The 13,428-nt window shown below is 39.0% G+C and overlaps 1 protein-coding gene across 1 annotated transcript in view; it reads right to left on the bottom strand.

Moving 5' to 3' along the window:
- LOC100691568 (neprilysin) overlaps positions 1 to 134 on the bottom strand; it is a 32,577-nt gene extending 32,443 nt beyond the window's left edge. Inside the window, exon 1 of the mRNA XM_003454788.5 lies at positions 92 to 134. Within this exon, the coding sequence (XP_003454836.1) occupies positions 92 to 134 (43 nt within the window). The remainder of the gene's footprint in view (positions 1 to 91) is intronic.
- Positions 135 to 13,428: the final 13,294 nt, after the last annotated feature.

The following is a 13,428-nucleotide window of genomic DNA, read 5'->3' as shown; positions in this document are numbered from 1 at the left end:
ACACACACACACACACACACACACATAGAGGCGCCGACGCACACAGATGGCACAGCTTTACAAGAGCGCTTGGTTTGCGTGAGCGACTTACCAGATATGTCGGGAAATTTACGGTCGATGATATATATGGGCATCACATCCACTGATCAAACATCCATCAAATCCACGAAGGGAACGCGAACTGCTGATCGATCTATTCCAGACGATCTATTTGCTTCACCCTGGATTTCAACAAGGCACAATCCGATCCCGCCTCTCTTCTTCTCCTTCTTCTCCCTCTTCTCCTTCCTTTGGCTGTCTATTCTAGGAGTGCAAGAACACACAAACGAACACACTCACCCACAGACCCCTCTCTACAACTACCTACTGTACTATACCACATCTACCCAGAGAGGATCGCTGAATTTAAAATGATCCATCAGAGTCTTGCGCAACTGTGTGATCCACACAGGGGAGACCCCATATTTATACAGCCCGTGACATACAGTAAAGCAGTGAAGTAGCCCTCTGAAGTTAGCCGTCCATAGAGTCGTTGCCTCCTCCGCCAGGGCGACGTTTAGAAGTGACCCCGTCAGCTGCACTTGCTGCTAGTGGCGCCTAAATAGCCCCAAGGCGCAGATTCAGGTGAACAGTGCAATGGACTGATGTGTACCTTATTTCGCTGTATAGCCTACTTATAGAGCTTTTAGTAGCTTTTAAGCCTGAGCAATAATGACAAAATGTACTGCAAATTCTCTGTTTTTAAGCTACAGTATGCTTAATGGGTCTAAAATGCATAATTTGAATTAATAAGGACGAGCAGCTTTTAATGGAAACATTGCCTGCATTGATTTACATATGCAAGAAGAAACGATTTGTAATAGTGCAATCGACATCCAGGCAATAGGGACACGTGGATTAGTCTTCTTTTCTTTTCTTTTCCTTTTTTTTTATTTTGTCCCTGGAGGCCTAGACAGTCCTAAAGATGCAAACATAAAACATGTATTCACCACTGATTCACCATTGACCACTTATTGTTGCAGGGTTTTTATCTTAGAATAATAAAGTTCCTTCAGGCGACTGTTGTTCCGATTTGGCGCTATATAAATACACTTGTACTGAATTGAACTGAACTGATTCAAGCTATGAATCATAAAAATCTACACCGTCTATGTGGCGTGATCTCAACACTCAGTGAATGGAGATTGTATAATTATTTTTAAACTGTCAGTCTATTCTTCCTAAATCATGTTTAATGTTACCAGGGCTGGGAGTGTTATATTAAATATAACTGTGAATGTATGAGTGCTGTTTGGCCTTGTCATAGTATCGTGACTATTGGGTGTTAGTGACTTTTCAAGGCAAGTGAAAAAAAAAATTGAATTTATTATATTCTCCATGATACTGTTGAGTTAGTTGTGACCTTTTGCTCCTACTCCACTTACTGTTTAACAACAAAGTTCACCAGTGGGTCATTCCTGTAAGACCAGTTAACTTCTGCAAACAGTGGAGGGTGTTTGAACTGAAAGTGAAAGTCAGCATTGAAGTGAGAGGGGCAGAAACTACATGACAGTGGAAAATGAATGATGTCATTCATTCATGTCTTTTTTTTAAGTAAATAATATAAAATAAAAGTATAATAAACATTTCGCAATATTGTGATAAAGATGGACTACCTGGTCAAAGAGACATGATTTAGTTACACCAATTGCAAAATGCACTCAAACTATGTCAACATTTGACTCTAAAGATCCAGAACCCCAAATTACTATGTCGTGCATGTCCAAATTCAACAGAACGGTCCAGTTAGTCCTGGTTGAGAAAAAAACAGTTGCTTGTTTGAGTTTAAGGAACAAAAAAAAAACATTGCTATGGGTGGGAAAATAAACATGTGCTTATAGTTCCCTCGGTTTAAAACTCAAAAAATAAACATCACTGTCCTGTGTTATAGTTTTATAGCCTAGTAGTTATAGTTTTGTTGATCCATTCATTCACCCCAAGCTCTTTCTTAGACAGCTTTTGTGGTTGTATAATTATGTGACCTTACTTCCTCTTTAGCTCTTGTCATTATAGATAAAAGACCTTATCACAATAAAACAGAAGGTCATAGATCACAATAAGCTACTATGTCAGCTCCACTATCAATCATGTGAATTACACCAGGAAAAAAAAATAAGCAAGCCTATTTAATGTCACCCAATTATCCTGTCCATGTTTCATTGCCTGCAATCACAAAAAAAGTATGCATGCCCTCCAAGGAATTCCCATCTGTGTATATCTTTTGAATATCTGTGAAGCTGAACTGACAGCAGTTTTCACAGCAGCTGTCTGTCAGTGCATTTAAAGGATGTTCATTTGCCTGGAGTGCAACCACTGTGATCATATTTTCCATCGTTGTGTTTCTGTGCTCTTCACATAAAACCTATTGCCCCTTCTCTGTTGGCCATTTGAGCTCTGTTCGCTGTCAGTAAACCCAGCATGTTATGGACTCCTGGAGAGTATTGGATTTTAATTGCACTGTGCCTGGGGTGACACAGGTATTAAAAAGTCTTTTGTTGTAAAAAATAGGTCGATGTGTGGAAAAACAGACACAAACATACAGACACACACTCTTTTCATTCTTTTTAGGTCTTTAGGTCTTTTTTAGGTAGGCTGTATTTTTCAAGCTCAGCGGGGTCCCACGCTAATCTAAAATGATTTTCATCCAAGCTCATTTCCATGTTTACCATCTCAGTTCTAAATGGCATTACACAGATACAAATATGCATCAATTACCCTCGTGGACATCGCATGGGTTGAATAAAAAGATTTGCTGCCTTTCTGTCATTTTAATTCAATTTAGTAGCATTTATTTCTTAGAATAAAAATAAAAACTTCCACATTTTCATTAGATATGATTCATCAGCTGAGTTTTGTGCGACAATGTTGTAGTTGTGATTGATTTCCAGAGAACTGGAAGCAAAAACCATGACTAATAACCAGTTCTGCATTTGGTAGGCATATGCTTGTGAATAAGCAGAAGAAAATGGATAGACGGATGCTGAATCACACAGGACAAGCAGTTTGTCACAATTTGAAAAAGTTATGCTTTGTTCGTAATTAATGTAACTGTTGTCTAAGTGTTAGGCATTTGTCGCCAGAGGAGCCAAGGTACGAAGGGTTTTCGGTTTCTATCAAGGTCGCTCAGATGGGTTGTACTATCAGCAGCTCCTTTCAGAAACTGTCACGGGAGCTCCTCTCCTATCAGCAATGGACGAGCCGTCCAGTTCAACTCAAAATGTACTGTCAGTGCACATAAACATGCACACATCTACACCCGAAGTACAGATCCACAGAAACACAGTCACAAGATTAATGACTCACATTTACTACACAAACATTAATAACCTTGTCACTCATAGAGATGGACTTTCAGCCCAAGCTTCGTGGCAGTCATGAGGCGGCCTGCAGAGGAATACAGAAGTGCAAAACACAGAAAACACAGGAAAATGGTTAAAAGTACCAGATTACTCAGTATTTCCAGACAGGCTCAGACTGTTTTGTTCTTATTTTTTATGAATTATTGTCACAAGGAATTGGATATACTCTACATTACACTAACAAAATTCATTTGTTGTTATTTTACAGTTCCACGACACGAACATTACTGCTCCTTGGAGTCACTTCAGTGATTTACTGGAATCACTGTGAAATACTATATGTAGTATTAGGTAGGTGTATACATGTAGTGCAGGCATATTATCAAAGCTGTTCCACTTGAGCAAATGACCTCCATAAGCATGTATATCATGTATTTGTTAGTGACTCAAATTTATTCCCTTGAGCTTTGAATCATATGCATAACCACCATGTGGCCAAGCCCAACCACTAATAAAAAACATAATCTCCGCCATGTGCTTACTGTGATAACTTTTTGTCCCTGCAATAATACAATTTCACACCCACACCCGTTAATATACAGTGTTCTTTATTATATTCATTATTTGTGCAGAGATTGTTTGTGCTGATAATTTCACTAGCTCTGTTTGAATTGCAAAAGTGGGGCAAATATCTATTCTTCTTTCTTTCCTGCGTCTTCCTGAAAGAAGTTTGCCTTCAGGGCTTTCCGCTAGCAAGGCTGTCTGGCATAAAAGCGCTCTTTTCCCTTATCCTATTTCCAGTTCTCAGCTGCAGTGTGATCAGATTTAGATAAAGATCATGGTTTGGGTTAAATTCACCCTTTTAAAACTGGTAACCACACCTTAGAGATCATGTCTGACAAAAAGGCCTGCAGGCAAACTGCGTGTGTGTTCGCCTGCGTCACTGTTTTTTATGATTATCGATAGTCATCATAAAAACTGTGAAAATACAAAACAAATTTTCTTTACCCTCTTCACTTGTCCATTCTTGCTTTGCAGTTGTGCTCTAAGAATTCCTGATGTGGAAAGGAATGCCAACCGATTCAAAAAACGTCCTTGCTAATCAGATAAACTCTCTTTTTTTCCTCAAAGTAAAAAAAATTATAAACTCTCATGGCTATATTTTGCAGTGCTAGTTTAGGATCAGTATGTTCTTTGTTACACACTTTTCTAGAGACATCTTGTTCTTTACTACCTGATACTTTTTCTAATGCATGCCAGCACTTGCAACCGACCATGCTGGTTATAAATATATGAACAGTTACGTGAACAAGGTTACTTATAGTACTAAAAGTGAGGAGAATTATCACACATGTTTTACGATCCCTCAGTTTAATGTGTCAGCTCTTAAGTCATTAGTATTTTGGTTTACTATTAATATTGTGCTTTTCAGCATCACCAAGCAGCAGGTTGAGTCCCTGAACCCATTTTTAATGTGAGGAGACACTGCTGCCCCTAGCACCAAACATCAGACTTAAAAGATAAGCCACTATAACGGAGTGTTAGCAGCTAAAAAGACAAATGTGTGTCTCAGAAGGTAGTGTGTTGCTTTTTTCTGCTTAGCAGATGAATAGGCAACTCTTCACTAACAACTTGCATGTATACTGTAACTTCAAACTAAAGTCATACAGCAGGGGAAATAATTATTTGATTCCCTGCTGCCTTTTTAGGTTTTCTCACTTACAAAGAAATGAACAGTCTCTAATTTTTTATGGTAGCATCATTTTAGTGGAAAGAGACAGAATATCATCAAAATATATAGAAACAAACACATTACATAAACATTAGAAATTGATTTGCATGTTATCTAATGAAATAAGTATTTGATCCCCCCAAAAACATGATTTGTTAGTGTGATTGAGGTCTTGAGACTGGCTAGGCCACTCCATGACTGGCCATGACTCCATGTTTCTTCTTTAGCCACTCCTTTATTGGCTGGGCAGTATGTTTTGAATCACTGTCATACTGGAAGACCCATCCACATTCATGCATCTTTGTTCTGTCTGAGGGAACGAGGTTCTTGTCCAAGATTTTACAGTACATTCCCCGGTTCAGTGGCCCCAATTAATGAAGTCACCCTGTACCCTTAGCAATATAAATATATATATACATTATACATTATATAAAAGTATAATGTTTCCACCTCCATGTTTAACTGTGCTGTTATTTGGGTCATACTCTACATTTGTTTTCCTCCAAACACGGTGAGTCAAGTTGATGCCAAAGGACTGGTTTCATTTGACCACAGCACTTTCTTCCAAGCCGTATCTGCATAATTTAGACGTTCACTGGCAAACTCAAGACAAAATTATTTGATTCACAAAGCTTAACTTAATAAATTGTGCAAAAATGATCAGTATTTTTTCAGGTTTGGGCATACGCATTTGTAAAATTGTTTTAACGTGTGGTCAGATTGCTTCTTATTATGTACACATTTGCAACCCTTTTGCTGCAAATTTCTTTCCATAATTAAAAGAGTGGAAGAAAGTGAGCCTTTAAAGCTGTTCACATCTGTTAAGCTGTGCTGAGATTTTTTATCTGTAAAGTCTGGTTTAGTTTAGTTTAGTTTAGTTTAGTTTAGTTTAGTGTGGAAGAAGTCAGTAAGAAAACAAAAAAACAGATGCAGCAAAATGTGTAAAATTAAACGACATGTTAGCTACGAGGGCTGCTGCTGTCAATGTATCGTCAGTAGTAGTAGCAGCAACAACTTGTAACAAGTGTAGTCACAGGTAGGTGGTGCAGGAGAAGTACAGGAGGAAGGACAGGAGTCCCACCGGAGTGTACTGTATTTCCAGTTTGCTGTACTGACTCTACTGCTGAGGTGATAAACTCTTATCATTTAAATTAATGAAAACTGCATTTTTTGCGCCAAGTTGCATCAATCTGAATTTTATGACTTGATAATATATGTGTGTTTTACCTCTTTGTTGAATTTCCTTCATTGCCCCCCCCAAAAAAAACAGGCAACAGCACATGCTTCTACTGTTCAGAACCTCACTGGCTCCAGCCCAAAGGGAGAAGGACATATATACTTACCCCATCATAATGTCATAAGAAAATCCTCATAATTTGGCTATAACTGTCCTTTTTCTGCCTAGAAGCACCACTTGGACTTGGCTTGTAGCTCAGTGACAGACTCAATACTTCACATTTAACAAGCTGCAGACTCTCCAAAGGGGAGCTGTTATGTCACACCAGTTCAATACATGTCAACCAGCAGTTCTAAAGTGATGCAGCTGTTACTTTTCTTCACCTGCTTTTCCAGAAGGTGAGTAACTTCTCTTAGAATCTCAGGTCCAGAACTGTGGCTGGGCAGGTGTTTCACATCAGCACCACGTGTCCTTGTTTACTCCATTTTTCACTTTCATATATTCACAGCTATGCACACACACACACACCTACACACACACACACCTACACACACACACACCTACACACCTACACACCTACACACACACACACACACCTACACACACACACATTCACACAGAAAGTTGTCCCTCCAAAAACTCTCACTTGCTGACAGCTGGAGGTTGAAGAGGTCAAGCTGATTGCTGCTACACAGCTTTGATCTCAGACTTAGTGTGATCATTTCCCAGACTGAGGTCTACTGGTTCAGTACAGTATGTGTTCCTCTTTGAATTCCAGTGTGCAAGGGATAAAGCCACTCTGCTATGAAGAGGTATCCCGTTTCATTTATGTCTAATTGGCTTCAAATACAGGCTTATCCAGCCATATTTTTGACTCTCGTTTGTAAATATTTTCTATAAGATACATCAAAGAAATAAATATGCATATCAATAATCGGCACATTTTTTGTTAAATGCATATAAATATATAAATGCATCTCTGTGTGTTGCTCACGAGTGTATTTTCCTGAGTTGGTCTGAATTGGTTATGCATGACCCAGAAGAATTATCTAATAGTGCTCATCAGTCATGGCCATTTAGCATGCCTGGTCCTGAGTGTGTTCCACCCTCTGGCACCTCTGTTCCAAGCTTTCAGAAGTGATAAAGCCTTTCACTGTGTCCACCACTGAACAGTTTGTCTTACTACACAAATGATCTGACAGAGGTTGGTCCACCAGCATGAGTGACTTTGACCTGAACAGCTTGTCTCAGAGAATGAAGTACAATTAGTAAAAGAAATACCGAAGGGCAGTTCTGAATTAAATGATCTTAACTGGCAATCTTGAAGATTTGTATTAAAATAAAGGTCTGTTAAATAAGATGATAGTTATACATGAAGTATTATAAATTGGTTGTCTTCAGATATAAACAGGAAAATTGCAGTTATATTACTGCAAAATGTAAATTATATGTTTTGAGGCCCAGCTGAGAGGTAGTTAGCGCCACTGAGTCACAACAAGATCAAAACCAGACTTTTCTGTGTGGAGTTTGCATGTTTTCCCCATGTCTGTGTGGGTTCTCTACAGATACTCCAGTTCCTTCCCACAGTCTAAAAACTGGTTAGGTTAATTGGTGATTCTAAATGGACCGTAGGTGTGAGTGTGAATGGTTGTCTCTGTGTGTTAGCCCCGCCATAGGCTGGTGACCTATCCCCCCACAAACCTCCTGCAATCCTCAACTGGTTGTGAAAATGGATGGATCAATATTTCCTCCTGCTGCAACTTCACAGTGAAACATTTCACTGGCAAATTATAAGTTGTATTTTATTATGAAGCCGTAACACACAGTCACATAATTGCAATATTTTATTAGTCTTTTTAGGACTTACCTTTATTGGTCAGCGCTAAATGTATATACAAAAAGGACATCATTCGTTTTCAGTTTAGAATACTGCACAGATTAATAGCACAAGAAGGAGCAGCCACAATGGGCTGTGGGCGACAGGCTGTGCACCACCAACTTCTCAGCAAGGTAACTACTGTGTCCTTTCACTGTGCTCTGCTGTTTGCAGACTCAAGCCGTGTGCAGCATTAAATCAGATCAGACTTGCTCACAGAATGATGGAGAAAGCTCGATTTATTGCCTGACTTCTTTATCAAAACAACAATAGTTTGCTTTTCTGGTCCCAGCACTCTGTCACACGCAGTATTAAACTGCATTTGGAGTTACCACTAGTAACTACGGGTGTCACCAAATCAACCAGGACTGAAATCTTTGAGATTGCCACTTGAATTAAAAACAAAATGGTTTGTACTGAGATCGGCTCCAGGGAAAATACAAAAGTTGAAGCGTTAATTTTGAAAGAGTTTGCAATTCGAAAAGACTTTATAAAGAGTTCAAGTCAAGTCAAAAAGTGTAAGAAAAAACAAAATAAAGACAGTGCAACACCAGACGGAACAGAGCAATACAGACACAAAAGTGCAACAATGACAGTGGGTTGTGCAAAAGACTGAGCATTGTGCAAAACGTAGCTTGATGTATGAAGGTGCGTGTGTGTGTGTGTGTGTGTGTGTGTGTGTGTGTGTGTGTGTGTGTGTGTGAGATTGTGCAGATAAGTGCTTGAGGTAGTGACGTGTATGAAGGTATGTGTGTGTCAGTCCAGTTACAGAGCTACAGAAAGTTTGCTCATTCTGACAAATAGGTTAAATTTTGGTCGCTGAATCATTTACTTGTGCTTCATAGATTAGTGAGAAAGCATGACAAATTATTCATGGGTATACAAATTGCAAAAAATGGCTTTGGCAGTTTGGATTGCGTAAGCACTGACCATCCAGAAAAACCATTAGTAAATCACTTATTTAACATACAGGCACTGTGAAAGGGCCTGTTACATCCTGACTCATTTCATTACCAGTGTTTTTCCAATTCAATAATGCTGTCATAAGTAATTACGGTTCTTTCTTCTGAGAAGGCTCTTAGTCAGTCTACTCCTAAAATGGGACAAAGGCATGCTTTTATGCAATAATCCCTTGACTGAGCCATAACGGAACAGTATCTATAGACATCACTGTCTTCTGCTCTCACGGATTACTGATTTTTCAAAAAGCTTCAAGTACAAGTGAGATATCCATTCACATCGCACACTTCACTAAATCCAATATCACTCCATGCATAGGATGTTATCTTTAGGGTAGCAATGACTTGATTTCCACACAGATTATATTCTTTTGTGCCTTTTATATTCATTCTGTCATCACACCACATGTTCCAGCAGGAATCAAAACTTGACAAAATGTGGGCACATAACAATGCAGGTACAGTGGGATTTATCCTAATCCAGACACTGAAAAGAGATTTCACTGAATACAGCTCCTGATCAAAATGTAAGGCATGTCTAGACCAGTTCTAAAACTGTTTTTTGTTCGTTGGGAATCAGCAGGAATCGTAGAGTTAATTGTGTGGTATTTGGGTTGGGGCTCTGTGACTAACCACTCTACTATGTGACAAGCTTCCTTGTGAGTAGCAGCATTGCTGCATGCTGTCACCTCTTACAGTGTGCCGTTTTCTGTGAGCGGACATTGTATATTTTCAAGCAATATTTGTCTTAACACTCTAACATGATCTGTCGACCACCACCGAAATTCCTACACTTCTATTTGGGTTTACTTTGTTTCCTCGTCCTCGCTTGTTTTCCCCTCTGTCCGAAATCCTCTGACAGGAAATGTTTTACCTCACTTTGAAGAGTCAGCAGAGGCACAGAAAAAGCATCTATCTCTCCTCTTGGATTTTTCAGAGGGCTGTTCCTGTTTGAGTTTTCCATCTTCTTTGGCAAAATGTGAGCATACTGATTGGCAGTGAAAATTATGCAACAGCTAAGGTCAAGTAAGCATGAAGGTGAAGCACACAGCGGGCTACAAAGAGAGACTAGTTAACACCAGCCACTGAGTGTTGTCTCTGCTGTTTCACAAGTTTCTGGTTGATCTGAAATCGGCTTTGGCACTTTATGCAAACCCACTGCCCTCTAATGTTCTGTAATGAAAGCACAGCAACGTTTTATTCCTAGCTGTAACCCCCTGTGGTGAAGCATATTTGTTATTTTTAGTGATGTTCAAGAGAAAGGCTTTTTTTTTCTACTCCAGCCAAATTTTTCAAACTGCTCATCTCTGTCTGAGATGAGCACTGGATTGGAAACACCAAGATTGAGAACACACTTCCCAAGATAAGATCTGCTGCCAGTTAACTTGTTGGGGAGTCGCTACCCTTCCACAGTGTTTTGAAGTGCGCTCCAGTTTGATAGCGTGGCTGCTTGAAAGGTTTTTAAAAGTTTGCCCAGCCATGCTTGTCAGCAGCATGGGGATGATAGCCAAGCTAGTGCATGGATGTCAGTCAAGGAAACCTTTCGGATTTGAGCTCAGTCCCTTATGATCTGTTTGTTTTCTATAATTGAAACATCTTCCTCTCAAGTTGAAATGATTAGTGCCAAAATGTTTATTTAATAAACAATCATATTTCATAATTTACTTGTCACCACTCAACAGCTGATGTTTCTTTTTCTAAAATGAAAAGGAGTTCTAACAAGTTGGAGTATTCTAAAACGGTGCCAGATTTATTGCAGTTTACTGAATTCCTGTGACAGTGAGGCATGTCTCTTTCCACTCTCTGTCTCTCTCTCTCTGGTTATTGCATCAGAAGAATGAATGAGAGCACAGAAGCCCATAGGGAAAAAGAGGTACTAATGGGGCCTTAATGAAAATCTTTGGTCTGCTCATTAATGTTGAAGTACACACACACTGCACACATGGACAGGGAAAGGAAGCGAGGCTCAGTGCTTGGGCACACATATGAAAACATGCATATGAAAACAGATGGGCTTGTCACATCACCTCCTTTATATGAGCTCTTTTTATCTCCTCTCCCTTCCATCTCTTTTGTATAATAAGAAATAAAACAAATAATAGTTTATCATCATCAGTTGATTTGCATAAATGATCAGACGTATTACTCCCCCGTTATCTCAGACACAAGCTGGGGTTTTTTTTCTTGTTTTTGTTTTTTTTCCCTACAAGTAACTGATTCCATTAAGCCAGGCATGCTGGATGAATTCGTTATGCTGATTAGTGTGCTGCAGGTTGTTGAGATGGAGTATAGAGATCATGGAGAGAGATGGTCAAAGAAGCAGAAAGCTAATTTGACACATTTCTCCACAGTCAGCTGCCTTGATGAGTTCTGTCTCTGCAGAACTACAGCACTGGCCCACCTGAGTGGCGCCAGAGTCCCCCTCTAACTCTTGCAGGGTGACAAATCTGCTAGAAAGGAATTGTGAGTGTAGAAGACAGATACAGTTTTATCTGGCTCTGGTTGTATTCATCTTACACTGGCTTTAGGCAATGCTTTGGAAGCCTGGTTCCTCCTGAGTGATCCATTATTGGTTATGTTTGACTCTGACACAGCTGAGCCATTACACAGTGCAATAGGTCCATCTGGTGGCCAAATTAGAATCTTGACGTGACCTGTTTGTTCCTGTTCATTTTGGCCATTAAGTGACGTTCCTGGTGTGTTTACCATGTTGGTAATTGGGTAAAAAAAAAATGCAGTCTTTGTTATGTGCAAAAATATGTTCTAAAGTTTATCTTTTTGAGCAAAGTGGACTTTTTAGTAGAAAATCTGTTTGTCTAGCCACAGTAAAGTGCAGTTGAGGAAACAGAGTTTGAAATAATATTTCAGTATGAATACAACATGAGAACAATCACACTGAAACCCAAACTGGCCCCTTAGAAAAAGCCAGGTCTACTTCTAGATTTTTTTCCCTTCTTTTCCATTTTCATATAGTCTCAGGACCCTTCAGACTCAGCTTCTGAACAAATTATGGTCCTGTTACCCAAATATGGAATCACTCCCTTACAAATTCTGATTTGGTGAGTGATTTGGTATTGCTTCCACATACGAAGTAATGGCAAATCAGAAAAATAGCTATTAATTAATTACTAGCCCATAGTTCTTTTTTTCAGTGACAGCCTGCATTACAAATCTGACAGCAGCTCTTAGGTTGGAAATTAAGTCAATAAATGACACAAAACATAGGAAACTGGTCATATTAATGGGATATTATCATATTTCATTAATATTTACTCTGTAACACAGATATCCATATTGCTTATTAGCTAATACAGCCACACACTTTATTATCTAGAGCTTTAATACAGAAAAGTAACAAAAACACATACAGAGACCACCATATCCATGATGGTCCATGATCCCTGTAATTTAGTCATTGTTTAATAAAACATTTTGAACTTGACATTTAAATGATTCCAGTCAGAATTCATTGAATGATTCATGAATTTTGTGGTTGTGACATTTCACAGTGATATCCCTAAACAAACAGAGGCTTTGTTCAGAGGCACATATGGGAAAGAGCATATACTTACAAATCTCAAAATAGGTGGCAAAGCAAAAAGCAAAGCCGCATTAGAGTATCCTTGAAAGGTGTTGGGATCTCATAATAGCCTCAGTGCTTCTTGTCAAGACTCTCCAAAACTCCAAAAGTGTACTGGAAGGATGAAGGTCCTCCTACTAAAATGTCATTTCATTCACTATCATGGCAATAGTGATGGATAGCGATGTTTCAGACAAAATTACCTGTTGGTGTTTATCTCCCCCAAAACATGGATCATTTTCACACTCATTATGCAATTTTATAATGAGTATGAAAGCATCTGAATGTGTTACATTTTCCCCCTCATTTAACCAGTTATCTGTTGCTTCCTTGTCAAAAAACACGTTGTGGTTGCGCGGAGGTCTATGGCTTATAAATAACATGTTGTTTTTTTTACTGTTTTCATTTCTACCAGGTGCATTAAAATCATTCCAGCCCAACAAGGCATCTGCTTTTGCAAATGCAAATCAGCCTAACTTAGCACTGAACTTTACGGCTTTGAAAAACTTTTAATAATGCGAAAGGATGGTCTTCCTTACTTGCAAGGTGTTGCCTTTTACTCTAATTTCAATTTCAAGCATTTGTGTTAGGCAGTTATTTGTTTCTGTGGGTACTGTCACTGCTATATGTTATCGCACTCATCGTTGCCAAGAAAAGGAACCGGTCTTACTAAAAGGTATACCACGTTTTGTTTGGCTGATGGGGATGTGACCTCCACTTAAACCTCTATGAGTACACCATTAGTCACTTTTGTAACTGGTTTGGG

The sequence above is a fragment of the Oreochromis niloticus genome, linkage group LG14, assembly GCF_001858045.2.
Source record: "Oreochromis niloticus isolate F11D_XX linkage group LG14, O_niloticus_UMD_NMBU, whole genome shotgun sequence".
Classification (NCBI taxonomy): Eukaryota; Metazoa; Chordata; class Actinopteri; order Cichliformes; family Cichlidae; genus Oreochromis; species Oreochromis niloticus.
The sequence above is the reverse complement of the archived record's forward strand: the minus strand, read 5'-3'. Positions and strand labels throughout refer to the sequence as shown.